The sequence below is a fragment of the Pseudophryne corroboree genome, chromosome 2, assembly GCF_028390025.1.
Source record: "Pseudophryne corroboree isolate aPseCor3 chromosome 2, aPseCor3.hap2, whole genome shotgun sequence".
NCBI classification, from domain to species: Eukaryota; Metazoa; Chordata; class Amphibia; order Anura; family Myobatrachidae; genus Pseudophryne; species Pseudophryne corroboree.
In genome coordinates this window covers 552,007,595-552,030,053 of record NC_086445.1, presented here as the reverse complement: position 1 = coordinate 552,030,053, position 22,459 = coordinate 552,007,595, and the positions used below count along the sequence as shown (strand labels likewise).

Below are 22,459 nucleotides of genomic sequence, written 5' to 3'. Positions count from 1 at the left end.
ATCCTTTCCTTATTGTGTCAGCTCTTCCGGGCATAGTATCCTAACTGAGGTCTGGAGGAGGGTCATAGAGGGAGGAGCCAGTGCACACCAGGTAGTCCTAAAGCTTTCTTTAGTTGTGCCCAGTCTCCTGCGGAGCCGCTATTCCCCATGGTCCTTACGGAGTTCCCAGCATCCACTACGGACTACGAGAAATAGATTTACCGGTGAGTAAAATCTTATTATTACCCAGTTTTGGTTTATTGATGTTGTTTCCAATTATAAAGTGCAATGGAATTTACTGTGCTATATAAAAAACTGTTAATAAATTAACTACCCTGCTTTAGGAGCTGCAAGGTTTTCCTATACAAAGTAGATGTTTTAAATCATGCAAACATAAATAACTTAAAAAGGTGGAAAAGTTAATTAATGCCAAAGCAGAAACCACAAATTATGTGTTTAAAAAAATAAAATAAATCACATTTGCTTTTGATCCACTTCTAAATCAAACACATGTGGGCAAATTAAATTCCTTTACCCTGCGGCTACCACTAGGGGGCGCTAAACAGAGCAGTTCAATCGTTGTTCCATTTAGATGCCCGGTAGCCGCAGGGATGACATTTCTTCTTGCAGCCTCATGAGGTGTGAGGAGAAATGTGCGCTAAGTCGGACAGGAGTTTGGACTCCCAAAGCAGTACCTTAGATGGGTTTAGCTGTTTTATGCGGCTAAACCCTGTCTGTGTGGGCGTGATGTACTCGTGCGCCCAAACTTCAGTTGAATAGTGACCATTGTTTGGCCGTCTAAACAGTCCCGTGTAGACGGGATTTTTAAACACCCAAAACAATTTAATTCTTTGACTACAGTATTTTGGATAAATTATTTTTAACGCATTTGAATGAGGAAAAAGACTAAGGGGTATATGCAATTGCGGTCGAATTCCCGAAATTGGCGAAAAACGGGACTTTTTCGCCAAAAAAAAAAAAAAATCGTCAATGCAATTCAGTACTTTCCGTCAAAAAAACGGACTTTCAAAATTCGACTTTTTGAAATTCGACTTTTGTCAAATTCGACTTTTCTGCAATGATACAAGTGCTGCAATTCGACCAAAGTATATTCAATTGAAGTTTGGAAATTCAACAACAGTGCTTTTAGACAGTAAATTCGTCATTTTCAATCCGCCACACTTTGGTGGGTGAAACTAATAAAAAAAATTTAAAACATGTTTTTTTTGGTGTTTTTTTTATTGGTAATAGCATATCTATTTATATTAGAAGGGATTAGGTGCTTGGTTTGTCTTTTTTGGAGGCACAAGTATTTTTTATATATTTTTAAAAATAATATATATATATTTTTTTTTTAGATGGAATGGTAAAATCCCGGTAAAAAATGGCGTGGGGTCCCCCCTCCAAAGCATAACCAGCCTCGGGCTCTTCGAGCCGGTCCTGGTTCTAAAAATCCGGGGGGAAAAATGACCGGGCATCCCCCGTATTTTTAAAACCAGCACTGGGCTCTGCGCCTGGTGCTGGTGCAAAAAATACGGGGGACAAAAAGAGTAGGGGTCCCCCGTATTTTATACACCAGCATCGGGCTCCACTAGCTGGACAGATAATGCCACAGCCGGGGGTCACTTTTATACAGCGCCCTGCGTCCGTGGCATTAAATATCCAACTAGTCACCCCTGGCCGGGGTACCCTGGGGGAGTGGGGACCCCTTCAATCAAGGGGTCCCCCCCCAGCCACCCAAGGGCCAGGGGTGAAGCACGAGGCTGTCTCCCCCCCCCCCCCCCCATCCAAGGGCTGCGGATGGGAGGCTGATAGCCTTGAGAAAATGTAAAGAATATTGTTTTTTCCAGTAGTACTACAAGTCCCAGCAAGCTGGTACTTGGAGAACCACAAGTACCAGCATGCGGAGGAAAACCGGGCCCGCTGGTACCTGTAGTACTACTGGAAAAAAAATACCCAAATAAAAACAGGAGACACACACCTTGAGAGAAACTTTATTGCACACCTACCGACATACACATACTTACCTATGTTGACCCGCCGACTGCCACGTCTCCTGATCCGACGATCCAGGGTACCTGTGAATCAAATTATACTCCCCTCAATCCAGTGTCCAGATATAAATCCACGTACTTGGCAAAAAAACAAACCGCATTTACCCAAACCACGGACTGAAAGGGGTCCCATGTTTACACATCAGACCCCTTTCCCCCGAATGCCGGGACACCACGTGACTGCTGTCACGAGGTCCCTTCAGCCAATCAGCGAGCGCAACGTCCTGGCACTCTGCTGATTGGCTGGACGTCTGAGTTGTCAGACTGCGCCTCGCAAAGCCTCTCCATTATACTCAATGGTGGGAACTTTGCGTCAGCGGTGAGGTCACCCGCGGTCAGCGGCTGACCGCGGGTAACCCCACCGCTGACGGCAAAGTTCCCACCATTGAAAGTAATGGAGGGAGCTGTGCGATGCGCTGTCTGACCTCAGACGCGCACAGCCAATCAGGTGAGCGCCACGGAAGTAGCGCTTCCTGATTGGCTGAAGGGACCTCAGTGACAGGAGTCACGTGGTGTCCCGGCACATTCGGGGAAAGGGGTCCCATGTGTCAACATGGGACCCCTTTCAGTCCGACATGGTTGGGTATGCGTTTTCTTTTTTTACCAAGTACGTGGATTATCTCCCGGACACTGGATCAGGTGAGTCTTATTTTTTTCACAGGTACCCCGGATCGTCGGAGACTGTGGCAGTCGGCGGGTCAACATAGGTAAGTATGTGTGTCGGCAGTTGTGTAATAAAGTTTTACTATCAAGGTGTGTGTCTCCTGTTTTTATTTGGATATTTTTTTTCCAGTAGAACTACAGGTACCAGCGGGCCCGTTTTTCTCCCGCATGCTGGTACTTGTGGTTCTCCAAGTACCAGCTTGCGGGGGAGGCTTGCTGGGACTTGTAGTACTACTGGAAAAACAATATTCTTTCACATTTCTCAAGGCTATCAGCCTCCCATCCGCAGCCCTTGGATGGGGGGTACAGCCTCGGGCTTCACCCCTGGCCCTTGGGTGGCTGGGGGGGGGGACCCCTTGATTGAAGGGGTCCCCACTCCCCCCAGGGTACCCCGGCCAGGGGTGACTAGTTGGATATTTAATGCCACGGCCGCAGGGCACTGTATAAAAGTGACCCCCGGCTGTGGCATTATCTGTCCAGCTAGTGGAGCCCGATGCTGGTGTATAAAATACGGGGGACCCCTACTCTTTTTGTCCCCCGTATTTTTTGCACCAGCACCAGGCTCAGAGCCCGGTGCTGGTTTTAAAAATACGGGGGATCCCTGTCAATTTTCCCCCCGGATTTTTAGAACCAGGACCAGCTCGAAGAGCCCGAGGCTGGTTATGCTTTGGAGGGGGGACCCCACGCCATTTTTTTCCGGGTTTTTCCCGTTTTTTCCCGTTTTTAAAAAAACGGATCAAAATCCGTCAAATCGGCCGTTTTTCGGCCGCGGGACTGTCAAATCCGTTTTTTATTGCATATGGTCAATTTCGGCACCCACTTGCCGAAATTAGCCTGTCGAATTGTGTCGAGTTGAAAAACGGCCGATAATTTGCCGCGATTCGCCGCTAATTGCATATACCCCTAATAGTATTTTCTGAAACTGCAGAGTCTTCGGGGGAAAAAAAAACCCAAGGTATTATTTGCGTGGGTACTAAATTAAAATATCACTTATATTAATGACTGTATGTAACGAGTGCAAAATTTTAAATGGCATCAACACAGGTGACAAAAGCCTCAGCAGTGAAGAGGTAAAAAGTTGTATCTGACGTGATCAATATATGGTTGAAGCTGATGAGTCATTCCCTTCTATAGATCCAGAAGAAATAACATTTTCTAAGGCTACATACAAGCATTGAGTGGGAAAAGCTACCTTAGCAGTATTTTATTCCAAGACTGGAAAGGCCAGAATTACATTTGGCAATGAGGTGCCTTACTTACGTACTTGTCAAGCAATAACATTTGAACATACAATTATTTTGTTGCAATACTAATTTTGTTCACTGGGATGAGATGCACAATACACATTCTGTGTTTAGATGAAGTGCTGTCAAGGGGGACCATTTATCACTTAATATTTGTATTTTATTACCTAAAAACACCTTCTGGAGGTAAACGCAAATATTTAGTATCACCTCCCATGTATTAAGGAGGAATCTCGCCATTTTTGACCAGCCACAGCCCCATATGGGGGATGTGATGCTGTCAATTTTACCAAGCGCTGTAATGCGAAGCATTCTCTAGCTTGGTCCCCGTAGCTAACGCCGTTGGCTACAATTTGAAAACTTAGCTCCAAAACCCTCCCTGGCAATGGCTGCCGGTAGTGCGTGGCCAGTGTACCGCGTATGCACAGAAGTCCCGACAATGAAGCATATACATCCCTGGGACAGGCTCATTTTGGAGCCCCTGTTCCTGCGTGTGCTGCTTCAGACATCTGAGGGTTGTAATCACATTTTGCGATGCAGTTTTGGGTGCTAATATCGCACCCAAATCGCAATGCAAATGCGATTATTGACAAAAGAGCTCCTACGTGAGCGCAATATCTATTTAGCAGTGATTTAACTTATGGTGAATTATAAGTAGGATGTTTAGGAGAAGCGATATGGTATCTGATATTGTCGTGTTATTGCATTACAGATAAAGCGTTATCAGTGTACTTTTGAAGGCTGCCTTCGCACATACAGTACAGCAGGAAACCTGCGCACTCACCAGAAAACACACCGAGGAGAATACACATTCGTCTGCAACCAGGAGGGCTGTGGGAAGGCATTTCTTACCTCCTACAGTCTCAAAATTCATGTTCGTGTGCACACGAAAGAAAAGCCATTTGAATGTGATGTGCAAGGCTGTGTGAAAGCTTTTAACACACTTTACAGGTAAGGCTTGGATACACTTAAGGTGTGTTTCCTAGCATTGGTATCTGAGACTGTAACCATTTGCTAATGGAGAATGCATACCCCTTCACAACTGTGATATATTACAGTATTAATACTTGTTCCTGATTGTCAGAACACACGTGTTACTTTAAACACATCTAAGTTACCTCCATATCTGAACACAAAAAAACATAATTTTTTAGCGTTGGGTGAAGTTCATTGTGATAATGTAGAAGTGTTTTACTTACCGGTGATGTGCCATTCTCCCAATTACCCAGGATTCATGAAGCGTTCAGAATCCCAGCTCCCCTTTCCTATATGTGTCCTGGCATCTTCTGATCCATACAGGTAATATTGCTCTGTTCTCCCACACTGCGTGATGCCTTTGGAGGCTCACTGGGCACCAGCAGCCTGAGATTGGTGCAGCCCAAGTAAGTAAAAGTTGCCTTTACATGGTAAGCTTCACCCAACACTAAACATATACATTTCCATGATAGAATCCAATTGTGAATGTCAAGGAACAAATACAGCCTTGCATGTCCTTCTTTACTATATACACATGTTTTCATTCTTTTATAAAAATTGTTATAAGGAGAGCCCTTGAGAGAGAATTTTCTGGTAGTATGTCAGAAGGTGACAATTCAGTAATATACAGATCTTTTATGTGTTATAAAGTCTCTTGCATCTTTGAGCAATAAAAAATATATTTTTTTAATTTTAAATTTATAGTATATTTGATTCAGCAGAAGTGCTATTTTAAAGGAAGCTGCATATTGAAATGACTTTTATTAGGAACGTCTCTTGGGAGGACTGGTTGTAGGGAGGACATGCACTGTGGAAGGTTCTTGCCACTGCTGCATTTGAGATTCGCAGTCAAGCAGTCTGACTTGTAGATAATGGAATAACTTTTGTTTTTGTAGGTTGAGAGCACATAAAAGGCTTCACACAGGTGAAACATTTAACTGTGTGACAGAGGGCTGTAGCAAATATTTCACCACCCACAGTGACTTAAGGAAGCATATTCGGACCCACACTCGGGAGAAACCATTCAGGTAGGTCCATACTCCTTTTGGGGTTACTTTATTCTGATCTTCCTTCGCTTCCTACAAATCATGCCGCCTATACTTCCAGATGTATCCTCATACATCTTTACTGCAGTCGCGCTAAACAACCCATCTTGGCCATCGTGAGAGACTGCTAGCGCCGGGCGTCTTTTTTTTTTTTTTTTTTTTTTTTTTGACACAACGCAATGCGGCTTGGAAGCATGGGGAGATGGTGCTGATTCATTTTCTAAGTGACAAATGTGTGTCTCTGTGTGACCGAGTCCCTGAATCTGCCTATGAAGCGCTACAATGCAGTGGCTTATTACCATGTGATGGTCCCTTGTGCTTCATATACAGACTTAGTCGCACACAGATCTACAAGTGTCGTATTACTCAGCACAGTCTCCTGGTGCGTCCTAGTTACAGTCATTGCGTTTAAGGGGCATTTTCAGCAACAAAAAAAAAAAAGATGCTAGCAGAGTTGCATGGGACCTGCCGGCTCCCTCGCGACAGGCATCTCCCGTTGTATGGTGTGTTGAGGCTAGATGTAGAAGGGCACATCTGTATAATTGCTCCTTTAAATCCAGCGATCGAAACTGCTGAAGTTGCTGCGTCTTTGAATAGAGCAGCACAGTAAATTTAGCCCATGGACACCTATCAACCCTCGTGTTTCACTCAAGTTCTTGTGTATAGTTGGCCACGTTTCCGCACTAAACTTTAGCAGGAAAAGAGGTGTATTAAAAAAATGTATTGATGTGCATATGCTCATTCAAGCCCACTGCACTGTGTATCTTGAGGATGTAGTTATGTGACCGGCGGTCAGGAGATCGCCGGTCACAATACTGACGGCCACATACCGCCCCACTCTAAATCCCGACAGCATGCTGACAAGCAGGGACTATTTCCACTTGTGGGTGTCTGACACCCATAGAGTGGGAATAGAACCTGTGGGGAGCGCAGCATTCTGTTGCTAGGATCCGCGGCGCCGGTAACGCATACCCAACACGTATCTTGCTGTACTATTGTTGTGAATATGCCAGGTTTACTTCACTTGAACATCTTGGAAATGTGGCTGGTCAGTGTTGGTAGTAAATGTGCAAGTTACGTTGTACTAGTACTATGCAATATGTATGTTATGAATAACAAAGAATAGGTCTAGAATGTGTCATTAATTAATGTGAAAGTTGCATTTACAATGTAAAATATTAAGTACAAATTCAAAAGTGATAATTTTAGTTTAATAAAATGTGTGTACAAGTGAATAAATAAAGTTAGTGGCACCTTTTTTTAAAACAAAAGAAAGTGCTGTGCTCTGCAACAAATCTATACATTAATGTGTCACAGTATAAGTACACTGCATAAGCTCACATGCCAGTGCAGGTGAGTCCCTGACCTTTGTAACACTATGGATGTGTCCGTGCAGACCTTGCAGAGTCTATATATAGAGAGTGTGCAGCAGCCATGAAGGGAGGGGTCTTACTCCTGATTAGCAGCACCCAATTAATCGTTATCATTGCCCCTTCTTGCATCAGCCTTCCAGCAGCCACCACAAGTATGCAGCTTGGCAGGTGTATATGTGTCTACATACAAGTGTAACACACCCTTACTATACTCTACACCTAGACCTGTCTTTCCTTCCCCAATCTGCATACAGACTTGAGCACCAGTTTGTTGGGTGTTCATACGCAGTATGGATATCGAGAGGATTTGTAATATAGCAGCTAATATAGGGATAGTTAGTCCCTTACAAACAGAAACAAAAATACAGTTTTGTAGCAGCGCTTGTTGATGAGTAGTCAATTGCACAATAACAGTCTTTAGATAACTAAGAACAAGTTTAATTTATTAAATTGGGCTCGCATAAAATCTTATAGGACATGCATAAAAAGAGACCTCTTATATGGGATATTCCAGCAACACATGTGCAGTAATCCGTTCCTTTTATATTACCTCCTGGTCCGCCATAATACAAAGTCTCGGTTTTGTTAAATGCTTTCAAGGACATATGTACCTGAGTCATTGGAGGAAAAATTGCGCTGGGTTTAGTTGGTCCAGAGTCCTCGCAATAGCTATGACAATGAGTGGTACAGTCCAAAGTACCGGTGTTGTTAATGTTCCAAATAGGCGTCCAATTGTAAGAGGTTGTTCCGGATGGTGCTGGATATAATTTCCAAAGAGATCTGATATAGCCTAACACGTTTCGCTGCACCTGTCAGCTTTTTCAAAGGCAGTATGGATATGTATGCTTTGTGTTAATAAAACAGATGTGGGGCCATCTCGGCATGAGTCCTTGAGTGTTTGCTATTGCTCTAGCCCTGTGCCAGGCTCTGCTTTTGCTGCTTATACTTCTTCTCACTGCACTTTTTGTTATGTAGTACACCAACTAGTTGGGTGAGTTGGAGTCATTACTAATCTCAGTACTACAAACTAAAGTACCGTATATACTCGAGTATAAGTCGACCCGAATATAAGCCGAGGCACCTAATTTTACCTAAAAAAACTGGGAAAAATTACTGACTCGAGTATAAGCCTAGGGTGGGAAATGCACAGTGCCAGGGGTTTTCATGCTCAGAGTGTCATGCTCGTTGCCAGGGGTTTCATGCAGTAGGTGTAATGCTTGTTGCTAGGGCTGTGCCCCCAGTGACAGATATTCCCCCACAGTGCCAGATAAAAACATGCCCCCCTGTTGCTTTGCCCCCAGTAGTTGTGCCCCCTCTTGCTTTGCCCCCAGTAGTTGTGCCCCCTCTTTCTTTGCCCCCAGTAGTTGTGCCCCCTCTTTCTTTGCCCCCAGTAGTTGTGCCCCCTTTTTATTTGCCCCCTGTCGCTGTGCCCCCTTTTTATTTGCCCTCTGTCGCTGTGCCCCCTTTTTATTTGCCCCCTGTCGCTGTGCCCCTGTCGCCGCTTACAAACACACAAAATAATAAAAACAATACTTACCACTGCCCCGCTCCTGCTTCCCGACCGCTGCTTATGCTGCTGCTCCGTCCGTCCGTCTGGCCGCCCGCCCGCTCCTCTCTATGGGAGAGACGTCATGACGTCTCTCCCATAGCAGCACCACACAGACACTAGAGGTCAATAATAATCTCTAATGTCTGTCCCTGGAGCCGGCTGCAGCGGACGCCCACACAGCCCACGGCGTCTGCTGCAGCCGTGAGCTGCTGACTCGAGTATAAGCCGAGGGGGGGCTTTTTCAGCACAGAAAAATGTGCTGAAAAAGTCGGCTTATACTCGAGTATATACGTTATATCTTTGTGAGAGTACTCTTGGCTGGTCCATTATGCAAATTTACGCATGTTGCTTTGTCCCATTCCCCTATCTTCTTTAGATAGTAAGCTCCTGCATGCAAGGCTCTTACCTTCTGACAGTTACTAAATCACCTGTTTTATCATTGCATGTTCAAATGTGTCTCCCTGTGCTGCTGATTATGTTGGCACATTATACCTAAAGTATGATAATAGTAATTACTGTCTGGGGCTGTTTTACTTTAAAAGATAAGACTTGAATATTGCCACACTACAACCCTGCACTTACACATGCATCTATTGCTAATAGGCCAAAATATCCCCTTGGCACTGGGATGATGACACACCCCTGCCTTTTATAGTACAGTGTGAAAATATTGCTGCCAAGTAGCTGTATACAGCATGCATTGACATGCAGTATTATTTATGCATGTAAGACAATCACCAAATGGTTTGTCCAGGTGCAACTTTTTGCATCTTTTAGGTGAGTTTGCTGAGGCAATGAGAGAGGGCTTAGTCACAGTGCAGAGAGAATGCCCTCATTGGCTTCCCATTTTCACACATTTTTGTCCACATTTTCAGCATGCTTCTTGTGCTGACACTCCCATGTAGCAGTCTCTTTGACTAAAGGTGCATACACACTAGATGATTTGCTCTGTGAGCGGTATCGTCTAGTATTTCTCCTCCCGGGCCGTGCTGCCGACAGCGACTTCATGCCACAGCTGTCCCAAGTATGCAGCATCTGACAGTATCGTCAGATTGAGCTGCATGTACAGACGACAGCGGGGGTCGTTAACACTTGCATAGCAATGCTTGCAGCATACACACTGGGCGATATTGTAAACTATAACGCTCTGGAGGGTAAAAATGAGCGATATCGTCTAGAAAATCGCCTAGTGTTTATGCACCTTAAATATTTATGGGAACTGTACTAATGCACATTTCTCTAACGTCCTAAGTGGATGCTGGGGACTCCGTAAGGACCATGGGGATTAGCGGCTCCGCAGGAGACTGGGCACAACTACAAAGAAAGCTTTTAGACTACTGGTGTGCACTGGCTCCTCCCACTAAGACCCTCCTCCAGACCTCGGTTAGATTCTTGTGCCCGGCCGAGCTGGATGCACACTAGGGGCTCTCCTGAGCACCTAGAAAGAAAGTATATTTAGGTTTTTTATTTTCAGTGAGATCTGCTGGCAACAGACTTAGTTTGGGCTTCTTAGGCTACTGGACACCATTAGCTCCAGAGGGATCGACCGCAGGACCCGACCTTGGTGTTCGTTCCCGGAGCCGCGCCGCCGTCCCCCTTACAGAGCCAGAAGCACGAAGAAGGTCCGGAAAATCGGCGGCAGAAGACTTCAGTCTTCACCAAGGTAGCGCACAGCACTGCAGCTGTGCGCCATTGCTCCTCATGTTCACCTCATACTTCGGTCACTGATGGGTGCAGGGCGCTGGGGGGGGGGGCGCCCTGAGGGCAATAGATAACACCTTGGCTGGCAAAATATACATCATATATAGTCCCAGAGGCTATATAGATGTAAAATTACCCCTGCCAGTATCACAGAAAAAGCGGGAGAAAGTCCGCCGAAAAGGGGGCGGGGCTTCTCCCTCAGCACACTGGCGCCATTTTTCCCTCACAGTTCCGCTGGAAGGAAGCTCCCTGGCTCTCCCCTGCAGTCTGAGAAACTACAGAAGGGTAAAAAAGAGAGGGGGGGCACTAAATTTAGGCGCAGTATAGATATATATATATGTAATATATATAAAAAAGCAGCTATAGGGAAAACACTCATTGATAGTGGGATCCCAGTGTTATATAGCGCTCTGGTGTGTGCTGGCATACTCTCTCTGTCTCCCCAAAGGGCTTTGTGGGGTCCTGTCCTCTGTCAGAGCATTCCCTGTGTGTTTGGGGTGTGTCGGTACGGCTGTGTCGACATGTTTGATGAGGAGGCTTATGTGGAGGCGGAGCAGATGCCTGTAAATGTGATGTCACCCCCTGCGGGGTCGACACCTGAGTGGATGGTGCTGTGGAAGGAATTACGTGATAGTGTCGACTCCTTACATAAAAGGTTTGACGACATACCTAATGTGGGACAGCCGGCTTCTCAGCCTGTGCCTGCCCAGGCGTCTCAAAAACCATCAGGGGCTCTAAAACGCCCGCTACCTCAGATGGTTGACACAGATGTCGACATGGATACTGAGTCCAGTGTCGACGACGAAGAGACTAATGTAACTTCCAGTAGGGCCACACGTTACATGATTGAGGCAATGAAAAATGTGTTGCACATTTCTGATGTTACCCCCGGGACCACAAAAAAGGGTATAATGTTTGGAGAGAAAAAACTACCAGTAGCTTTTCCTCCATTAAATGAAGTGTGTGAAGAAGCGTGGGCTTCCCCTGATAAAAAGATGGTAATTTCTAAGAGGTTACTAATGGCGTACCCTTTCCCGCCAGAGGATAGGTCACGCTGGGAAACATCCCCTAGGGTGGATAAAGCGCTCACACGCTTGTCGAAGAAGGTGGCACTACCGTCTCCGGATACGGCCGCCCTGAAGGAATCTGCTGATAGAAAGCAGGAGGCTATCCTGAAATCTATATATACACACACAGGTGTGATACTGAGACCGGCTATAGCTTCAGCCTGGATGTGCAGCGCTGCTGCTGCGTGGTCAGATTCCCTGTCAGAAAATATAGATACCCTAGACAGGGACACTATTTTGCTGAACGTAGAGCATATAAAAGACGCACTTTTATACATGAGGGATGCACAGAGGGATATTTGCCGGCTGGCATCCAAAATTAGTGCAATGTCCATTTCTGCCAGGAGAGGGTTATGGACTCGGCAGTGGACAGGTGATGCAGATTCCAAACGACACATGGAAGTTCTGCCTTATAAGGGTGAGGAATTGTTCGGGGATGGTCTCTCGGACCTCGTTTCCACAGCAACAGCTGGGAAGTCTACATTTTTGCCCCATGTTCCCTCACAACCTAAGAAAGCACCGTATTATCAGGTACAGTCCTTTCGGCCCAATAGGGGCAAGCAGGTTAAAGGCGCGTCCTTTCTGCCCAGAGGTAGAGGGAAAAAGCTGCAGCATACAGCCAGTTCCCAGGAGCAAAAGTCCTCCCCCGCTTCCTCTAAGTCCACAGCATGACGCTGGGGCTCCACAGGCAGAGCCAGGTACGGTGGGGGCCATCTCAAGCATTTCAGCAAGCAGTGGGCTCGCTCACGGGTGGATCCCTGGATCCTTCAAATAGTATCTCAGGGGTACAAGCTGGAATTCGAGACGTCTCCCCCTCCGCCGTTTCCTCAAATCTGCCTTGCCAACCACTCCCTCAGGCAGGGAGGCAGTGTTACAGGCAATTCAAAAGCTGTATTCACAACAAGTGATAGTAAAGGTGCCCCTACTTCAACAAGGAAGGGGTTACTATTCCACAATGTTTGTGGTACCGAAACCGGACGGTTCGGTGAGACCCATTTTAAATTTGAAATCCTTGAACACATATATCAAAAAATTCAAGTTCAAGATGGAATCGCTCAGGGCGGTTATTGCGAGCCTGGACGAGGGAGATTACATGGTATCGCTGGACATCAAGGATGCTTACCTACATGTCCCCATTTACCATCCTCACCAGGAGTACCTCAGGTTTGTGGTACAAGATTGTCATTACCAATTCCAGACGTTGCCGTTCGGTCTCTCCACGGCTCCGAGGGTCTTTACCAAGGTAATGGCGGAAATGATGATACTCCTGCGAAGGAAGGGAGTTTTAATTATCCCGTACTTGGACGATCTCCTGATAAAGGCGAGGTCCAGAGAGCAGTTGTTGGTAGGGGTAGCACTATCTCGGGAAGTGCTACAACAGCACGGCTGGATTCTAAACATTCCAAAGTCACAGCTGGTCCCTACGACACGCCTGCTGTTCCTAGAGATGGTTCTGGACACAGAACAGAGAAAAGTGTTTCTCCCGGAGGAGAAGGCCAAGGAGCTGTCATCTCTAGTCAGAGGCCTCCTAAAACCAAAACAGGTGTCGGTGCATCACTGCACGCGGATCCTGGGAAAAATGGTAGCTTCCTACGAAGCGATTCCATTCGGCAGGTTTCATGCAAGAACCTTTCAGTGGGACCTGTTGGACAAGTGGTCCGGATCGCATCTTCAGATGCATCGTCTGATAACCCTGTCTCCGAGGACAAGGGTGTCTCTGCTGTGGTGGCTGCAGAGTGCTCATCTTCAAGAGGACCGCAGATTCGGCATACAGGACTGGGTCCTGGTGACCACGGATGCCAGCCTTCGAGGCTGGGGAGCAGTCACACAGGGAAGAAACTTCCAAGGACTATGGTCAAGTCAGGAGACTTCCCTGCACATAAATATTCTGGAACTAAGGGCCATTTACAATGCCCTAAGTCAGGCAAAACCCCTGCTTCAAAACCAGCCGGTACTGATCCAGTCAGACAACATCACGGCGGTCGCCCATGTAAATCGACAGGGCGGCACGAGAAGCAGGACGGCAATGGCAGAAGCCACAAGGATTCTCCGATGGGCGGAAAATCACGTGTTAGCACTGTCAGCAGTGTTCATTCCGGGAGTGGACAACTGGGAAGCAGACTTCCTCAGCAGGCACGACCTCCACCCGGGAGAGTGGGGACTTCATCCAGAAGTCTTTCAAATGATTGTAAACCAGTGGGAAAAACCACAGGTGGACATGATGGCGTCCCGCCTAAACAAAAAGCTAGAAAAATATTGCGCCAGGTCAAGAGACCCGCAGGCGATAGCTGTGGACGCTCTGGTAACACCGTGGGTGTACCGATCGGTTTATGTGTTCCCTCCTCTTCCTCTCATACCAAAGGTACTGAGGATAATAAGGAGAAGAGGAGTAAGAACTATACTCATTGTTCCGGATTGGCCAAGAAGAGCGTGGTATCCGGAACTTCAAGAAATGATGTCAGAGGACCCATGGCCTCTACCGCTCAGACAGGACCTGCTGCAGCAGGGGCCCTGTCTGTTCCAAGACTTACCGTGGCTGCGTTTGACGGCATGGCGGTTGAACACCGGATCCTGAAGGAAAAGGGCATTCCGGAGGAAGTCATTCCTACGCTGATAAAAGCTAGGAAAGAAGTAACCGCGAACCATTATCACCGCATATGGCGAAAATATGTTGCGTGGTGTGAGGCCAGGAAGGCCCCAACGGAAGAATTTCAGCTGGGCCGGTTCCTGCACTTCCTACAGTCAGGGGTGACTATGGGCCTTAAATTGGGTTCCATTAAGGTCCAGATTTCGGCTCTGTCGATTTTCTTCCAGAGAGAATTGGCTTCACTACCTGAAGTTCAGACTTTTGTTAAGGGAGTGCTGCATATTCAGCCCCCTTTTGTGTCTCCAGTGGCACCTTGGGATCTCAACGTGGTGTTGGATTTCCTAAAGTCACATTGGTTTGAGCCACTGAAAACCGTGGATTTAAAATATCTCACGTGGAAAGTGGTCATGTTGTTGGCCTTGGCTTCGGCCAGGCGGGTTTCAGAATTGGCGGCTTTGTCATGTAAAACCCCTTATCTGATTTTCCATATGGATAGGGCAGAATTGAGGACTCGTCCCCAGTTTCTTCCCAAAGTGGTATCAGCTTTTCATCTGAACCAACCTATCGTGGTGCCTGCGGCTACGAATGACTTGGAGGCTTCCAAGTTGTTGGATGTAGTCAGGGCCCTAAAACTTTATGTTTCCAGGACAGCTGGAGTCAGGAAAACTGACTCGCTTTTTATCCTGTATGCGGACAACAAGTTGGGTGCACCTGCTTCTAAGCAGACTATTGCTCGCTGGATCTGTAGTACGATTCAGCTTGCACATTCTGCGGCTGGACTGCCGCATCCTAAATCAGTAAAAGCCCATTCCACAAGGAAAGTGGGCTCTTCTTGGGCGGCTGCCCGAGGGGTCTCGGCTCTTCAACTTTGCCGAGCTGCTACTTGGTCAGGGGCAAACACGTTTGCTAAATTCTACAAATTTGATACCCTGGCTGAGGAGGACCTTGAGTTCTCTCATTCGGTGCTGCAGAGTCATCCGCACTCTCACGCCCGTTTGGGAGCTTTGGTATAATCCCCATGGTCCTTACGGAGTCCCCAGCATCCACTTAGGACGTTAGAGAAAATAAGAATTTACTCACCGGTAATTCTATTTCTCATAGTCCGTAGTGGATGCTGGGCGCCCATCCCAAGTGCGGATTGTCTGCAATACTTGTATATAGTTATTGCTTAACTAAAGGGTTATTGTTGAGCTATCTGTTGAGAGGCTCAGTTGTTATCATGCTGTTAACTGGGTATTGTATCACGAGTTATACGGTGTGATTGGTGTGGCTGGTATGAGTCTTACCCGGGATTCAAAATCCTTCCTAATTGTGTCAGCTCTTCCGGGCACAGTATCCTAACTGAGGTCTGGAGGAGGGTGTTAGTGGGAGGAGCCAGTGCACACCAGTAGTCTAAAAGCTTTCTTTGTAGTTGTGCCCAGTCTCCTGCGGAGCCGCTAAACCCCATGGTCCTTACGGAGTCCCCAGCATCTACTACGGACTATGAGAAATAGAATTACCGGTGAGTAAATTCTTATTTTAGTACACACACGCTCTAACTTGTCTTCACTAAGCCTGTATGTTGCTCTGTGGACAAAATACTGTTTGACGCATATTGTTTATAGATGGTCCAATGTATTTTTGTGGAGTTAGTTTATTTCTCTCCAGTCAGTTCTTATCACTCTTTTTATTACTTTCCATCTGTACATCTCCCCTTCATACTGCCCTATTCTCTGGAACCTTCGAGCCAATGCATCTGTTCAGATCCCCAGAGTTGTGTGTTACTATCCAACATATCCTCATTGAACATAATAATATCCTTGTAGATGAACTCAAGGGAGCTATGCCCGAGACTGGTTTTGGCAACCATACAAGGTACTCTGTAGACTGCTCCCACAACACAGGCATCCGTTGGACACTGATGCTGCCAAATGTTCTTGTAGTAGGAAGGTTGAACTGTTTAAGACTGCATTTTGTGGTGATTCTATAAGGATGTTTATTAGGGACCGTACTGTGTAAGGCCGCCTTCTGTCATTTCTTCTAGACCTCCACCTGGATGTGTTTGGTTACATTTGATCAGAATCATTAACGTCTCTTGTACAGGTTGAGTATCCCTTATCCAAAATGCTTGGGACCAGAAGTATTTTGGATATTGGATTTGTCCGTATTTTGGAATAATTGCATACCATAATGATATATCATGGCGATGGGACCTAAGTCTAAGCACAGAATGCATTTATGTTTCATATACACCTTATACACACAGCCTGAAGGCTATTTAATACAATATTTTTAATAACTTTGTGTATTAAAGAAAGTTTGTGGGCACATACTGAGAGCTCCGCAGAGACTGAGGAGTTTTGCCCTCAAAACCCACTCCCTGCCTCGGAAGACCCCTCCAAACTTGTTCCCCCTGACGGAGGGAACACTCATCGGTGGTGGGATAGTGCTGCGGAATCGGGGAGCCGGTTTACCGGCTCCTGCGGGTTGCGGCCTACCCACCACTCCTTAGCCGGGGCCTAAATTTTGGATTGCCCAGCGGCGGGCCGTACGGAGCCTCAGCCCCGTCCCTAAAGTGTTCTCAAGTGCCCTGGCGTGGACCCCCTGGGAGCTGACACACGCTTCCCCAAACTGACGTGACATCAGGGGTGGCGGAGGAGAGGGGAACCGGCCGGGGCGCAGACGCCGGGGATCCGGTGCTCCGGGAGCGGCGGCCATTTTGGGTTTCAGACCCTAAGACGGAGCAGCGGACTCGGGACCCGGCGGCTTCCACTATACCCAGAGGTGAGCTGCTCCCCCAACATACTCTCTCCCCCACCGTTGCCCGCGCTTGACGCCAGCGGGAGGCCGCTGCGGGATACTCTGTGCTGAACGCCGGAGGGGAACACAGCACCACAGCACCTACACCAGCTTCTCTCTGGGGCCGGTCCTCAGTCCCAGGCCTGCAGTCGTCTATCTCTCCTCGGGGGCATCATCATCAGCGCTTGGCGTGGAGGCTCCTGCGACCCTCGGCCCTCCTCCGGTCTGGCTTGCTGGGTGGCCCTCGACCTGCGGATCCCACCTGGTCGCTGGGGAGCCCCATTCAACCACCCTCACAGATGCTGGCGTCTGCCCTCCCTCCCCCTGCCTTTGGGTGCAACTGGGCTAAATAGGGTGCCATCTTCTCGCCCCACAGGGGCTCTATATATGCTCTAACGCCCCCCCAGTATTAAACTTTCATATAACCTGCTGAAGTTTTCTGATATTACCCTACTGTGCTGGACTTCTCTGTATTACAATCCACAAGCCCGAGGGCGCCATCTCCTGGCCTCTGCCGGCGATTACGCCTGCATTATACTCCAGTCTTCTATGATATTATCTAGCAGGGAAATGTGCTGCTGACTGCCTGTGGGAGCGACCCTGGGGGTCTTGTTCTTGTGAATTCTCAACTCCTGCTTCGTGATGGATCGCTAACTATTTATGCTATTACTCAGCTCTGCCCTGTGACCTCTCTTAGCTCCGGGACTGTCACACACCATGCCTAAGTCCAAGTCCAAGAAAACGACGTCTTCTGCGGAAATTTCCTCCTTTATTTCTAAGATGAAGTCTAGTTCCACTAAATTACCGGCCGTCCCTACTCCCGCCCCGGTTTCAGAATCTGAGGAAGACTCATCTGCCCCAGACCCCTCCATGAAAGATTGCATTTCCTCCATCCTGGCGGAGATGAAATCGCTGAAACAGGCTTTTCACTCGGAGATCCATAAAGCCATCTCCGGGCTCAAGGCGGAGATATCTGATCTCGGGGCCCGCACTAATGATGTTGAACAGAAAATTGACGAAGTCATTTCCTTCCAGCAGGAACTGGAACATTCAGTCCACGTTATGCAGGAAGATATCTACCTGCTCCAAGACCAACAGGAAGACGCAGATAATCGCGCACGACGTAATAACCTACGTATTAAATACATTCCGGAGTCGGTGGAACCAGCACAATTGGAAGATTTCCTCCTCAGATTTTTCCAACACCTCCTCCCGGACGTCCCACGTGAGCAGTTCCTCCTGGACAGGGCTCACCGGGCCTTGCGCCAAAAACCCTCAACTTCGTCTCCTCCAAGAGACGTAGTTTTACGGTGTCACTACTTCAAAACCAAGGAAAAAATTCTAACAGCGGCCCGGAATAGAGACTTGTGTCTGTTCGACTCGCATAAGCTAATGGTGTTTCAGGACTTATCCCCTACCACTCTTAAGAGGCGCTTCGACCTGCGGGAGTACACCCAAATCCTCAGGGACAACCAAATCCGCTACAGATGGGGTTACCCTTTTGCCCTCATTGTTCAACTTGATGGGAAGAGACTGCTGGCACGTTCTAAGGAGGAGGCTCACCGGCTTCTTTTGAGACTTAACCTTTCTCCCCCGGAGTCCGATAAACCTGACTCCCCGCGGGATGCACCAGTTCTTCAACGCACTCCAGTCTCACCCCTCCCGCAGCGGGCACCTCGACGCCTGTGGTTGACAGTCCCGGCAAAAACCTCTGCGAGACATGACCCTTCGTGAACATTTCTTCACAGCTGCACTGACGGGTTACTACATGTCATTTTCTACTGTTATGCATATTAGTTTAGAGGTTTACAGGTTCCTTTTTTCTACTGTGTTCATTTAACTGAACATATGCTCTTTTTGTTCATAAGATTCAAAAATGGTTCATTACGGTTATTTGATGTTATGTCCCCCCTGGTCGCCCCCCCCATCTGATTGGTCGGTGGGCCCCTTGATACTCAGAGCCATACCCCCCACCGAGCCATTATAGTCAGTTTTGAGCATAGGGGAGAACTCCTCTCCCTTAATACCCCATACGGGAGCTCAAACATTCGGACCCGTACGATGCGTACAATGGGTCATTGGCTCGGTACGTTATACATGTTCATTTCATTTCATTTTACATTGTTCTTTATGTTTCTATCCTCCTCTTTTCCTCTTCTTTCTCTACCTCTCACTCTTCTTCTTCCCCTCGCTCCCCAGGGAGATCATCTATGGGCCCTTAGGGCCATTAGAGTTTTGCTTCCACCTGTACTGTCATGTCTGTTAACGTAATATCCTATAATGTGAAGGGTCTCAATAGTCCCCAAAAGTGGACCAAATTATTTCTTTTTTTGAAACAGGTTGGGGGAGATCTGGTATTCCTCCAGGAGACGCATTTCAAAGGTACTTCCCACCCTGAACTACGTTCTAGACGCCATCCTGTCGCCATACATGCCTGTGATCGCTCCCAGAAGAAAAGAGGGGTTGCCATATTGATCCCTGCCCAATTACACTTAGAATCAGAAAAAATCGTTAGGGACAAACGCGGAAGATTTCTCATTATAGTAGGCAAGCTTAATAATGTCCCCATCACCTTGGTCAATATTTACGCCCCCAATGTTAATCAAGCCTCGTTTTTCACCTCTTTAGATTCTAAAATTGCTCAGTGTAGGAAAGGCGATATTTTAATGGCAGGAGATTTCAACACTATACTCCATCATAGTCTTGATCGTTCTAGCTCCCTACCAACATCCCAGTCCAATACACATACTCGCAACTCCAGAGCCCTGCAGTCCCTACTTAAAAACCACTTACTATTCGATTCCTGGAGGGTTGTCGACCCTCTAGTTAAAGATTACACATTCTTCTCCCCAGTGCATAATCTATACACTAGAATTTATATGATTTTGGTGGGTAGAGACCTCACCTCTCGAATCCAGAAATGCTGTATTCATCCAATTACGTGGTCCGACCACGCCCCGATATCCTTATCTCTGTCTGGGCTGGCTCGCACTCTTTCCCCCCCCTCTTGGTCCCTTAATGATGCCCTTCTTCAACAGTCCGATGTGCCGCAGCAAATTACTCAGGCATTAAATGATTATTTTAATGAGAACCAAACCCCTGGTATATCGGACATGACCCTGTGGGAGGCGCATAAAGCGGTCCTTAGAGGCCATTTTATTCAGATCGCGGCCAGGCTCACCAAACAGCGCTCCCAAAAGATCTTAGAGCTGACTGACCAACTCCACCATCTGAAGGAGGTTCATAAGTCTTCTCTAAACCCTGACGATTTAGACAAGCTACTTAAAGTTAGGGGTGAACTTAATATGCTGTTGTCTCATAAGACTGAACAATGTCTTAGACGCCTTAACCAGATTTATTATGAAAAAGGGGATAAAGCAGATAAAATTCTGGCTAGGAAGTTGAGGGCTCAGATCTCCTCAAAAAATATTTTATCTATTCGCACCAAACAGGGAACACTAACTCATGACCCTGACCGCATTTTGGGTGAATTTGAAGAATTTTATAAGCTATTGTATAACACGGAAGCGGTCCCTTCGTCATCTTCACCGAGATTTAATAAGGGGATCGAATCCCTTTTAGATAAGTGTGACCTACCGTCACTGAGCAATTCGACAGTCTCTCAGTTAGGCTCAGAGATAACTGTGGAGGAATTAGATAATGCACTTAAAACTCAGAAATCTGGTAAAGCCCCTGGCCCTGACGGGATGTCAATTATGTATTACAAGAAATTTAAAGGGATCCTATTACCCCATCTCTGTAGGCTCTTCAATGGTTTCCTCAGAGGTAACCCTCTGTCGTCCCGGGCACTAGAGGCACGGATAGTTTTAATTCATAAACCTGGGAAGGACCCCAACTCCTGTGCTAGTTACCGCCCCATCTCATTACTAAATAACGACATTAAACTCTTTGCCAAAATTCTTGCCTTGAGACTAAACTCAGTACTCCCGCGTTTGATTCACGCTGACCAGGTGGGCTTCGTCCCAGGCCGACAAGCTAGGGACAATACCCGCAGAACCATTGATTTGGTCCATCTGATCAACAAAGCTAAATTGCCCTCTGTCCTTCTCTCGCTTGATGCAGAGAAGGCTTTTGATAAAATACTTTGGCCCTTCATGTTCGCCACTTTGCGTAGGTTCGGCCTGGGAGGAAGCCTACTCCAGGGTATTCAGGCACTCTACTCCAACCCCTCTGCCAGAGTTCGGGTTAATGGTAAAGACTCTCACCTCTTCCACATCAATAACGGTACACGTCAGGGGTGTCCTTTGTCTCCGTTAATTTTTGCTATGACCATCGAACCTCTGGCGTGTATGGTTAGGGCTAATCCCGATATTAAGGGTATCACTGTTGGCGACGAGGAGTTCAAATTGTCATTATTTGCAGACGATGTTCTGTTAACTCTGTCTTCCCCCAATATTTCTATCCCCAACCTATTTAAAACCCTATCATCATACTCTCATTATTCGGGATATCGTATTAACTATTCCAAATCGGAGGCCCTCCCTTTGCATCTTAATGAGGATACCAGATCTCTCCTAGCTGCTAACATTAATTTTGCTTGGCGCTCCAAGAAAATTAAATACTTAGGCGTGTTCATCACGAACTCCTACGACTCCCTATACTCTGAGAATTTTCCAGCCTTATTTAAGTGTATAGAGTCGGACCTCCGGGCTTGGGACAAACAGATTATAGCCTGGTTTGGACGGATAGTCTCAGTAAAGATGAACATTCTACCCAGGCTCTTATATCTGATTCAAACAATTCCCGTACGCATCCCAGCTGAGGCTCTATGCTGAATGCAGAGACTCTTCCTAAAATTTATATGGTCTGGTAAGCCTCCTAGAATTAGGACGTCCACTCTGGTACGTGACCCACTAGCTGGAGGCAGAGGTTTGCCGGACATTCGTAAATACTATCATGCAACTCACCTGAGCCAGGCTGTCGCCTGGTTTTCCCCAGCGCCCCATCTACCCTGGATTCGTATCGAGCGTCTAGCGGCCGGGGTCTCCACTTTGGTTTCCCTACTCACGCCGACCAAGTCAATACGGACAATGCAAGCGTGTCCCCCCCCCACTAAATTCACCTGCTCCCTGTGGTGTTTCTGCATTCGGCATTATGGTTTATCCACTTTCCCTTCGCCCATCACCTCCATTTGGGACAATCAGGATTTCCCCCCTGGTTCCACCTTACGGTCCCATCCGTGGTTCCACCTGAGCCCGCGCCCGGGACTGGTGTTTGATTTCATAGAGGGTTCCTCCTGGCGCTCCCCTTATTCTCTACGTGACAAATATGATATCCCTCAACCTGTATTTTATGAGTCATAAGAACAAAAAACAAATGGTCTGAAACTAGCGCTGTGCAGAGGGTGAATCTGACACTCTGGATATAACTTGTACCACCAATGCAACAGAGGAGTGTATATGATCCTTCTCAGGAGAAACTA

General features: G+C 47.1%; 1 protein-coding gene across 3 annotated transcripts in view; it reads left to right on the top strand.

Moving 5' to 3' along the window:
• Nucleotides 1-22,459, top strand: part of MTF1 (metal regulatory transcription factor 1) — a 144,160-nt gene that overhangs the window by 45,677 nt on the left and 76,024 nt on the right. For all 3 annotated transcript variants that reach the window (XM_063954324.1, XM_063954326.1, XM_063954325.1), the window contains 2 exons: nt 4,653-4,891; nt 5,812-5,943. In XM_063954324.1, the coding sequence (XP_063810394.1) occupies nt 4,653-4,891; nt 5,812-5,943 (371 nt within the window). The remainder of the gene's footprint in view (nt 1-4,652; nt 4,892-5,811; nt 5,944-22,459) is intronic.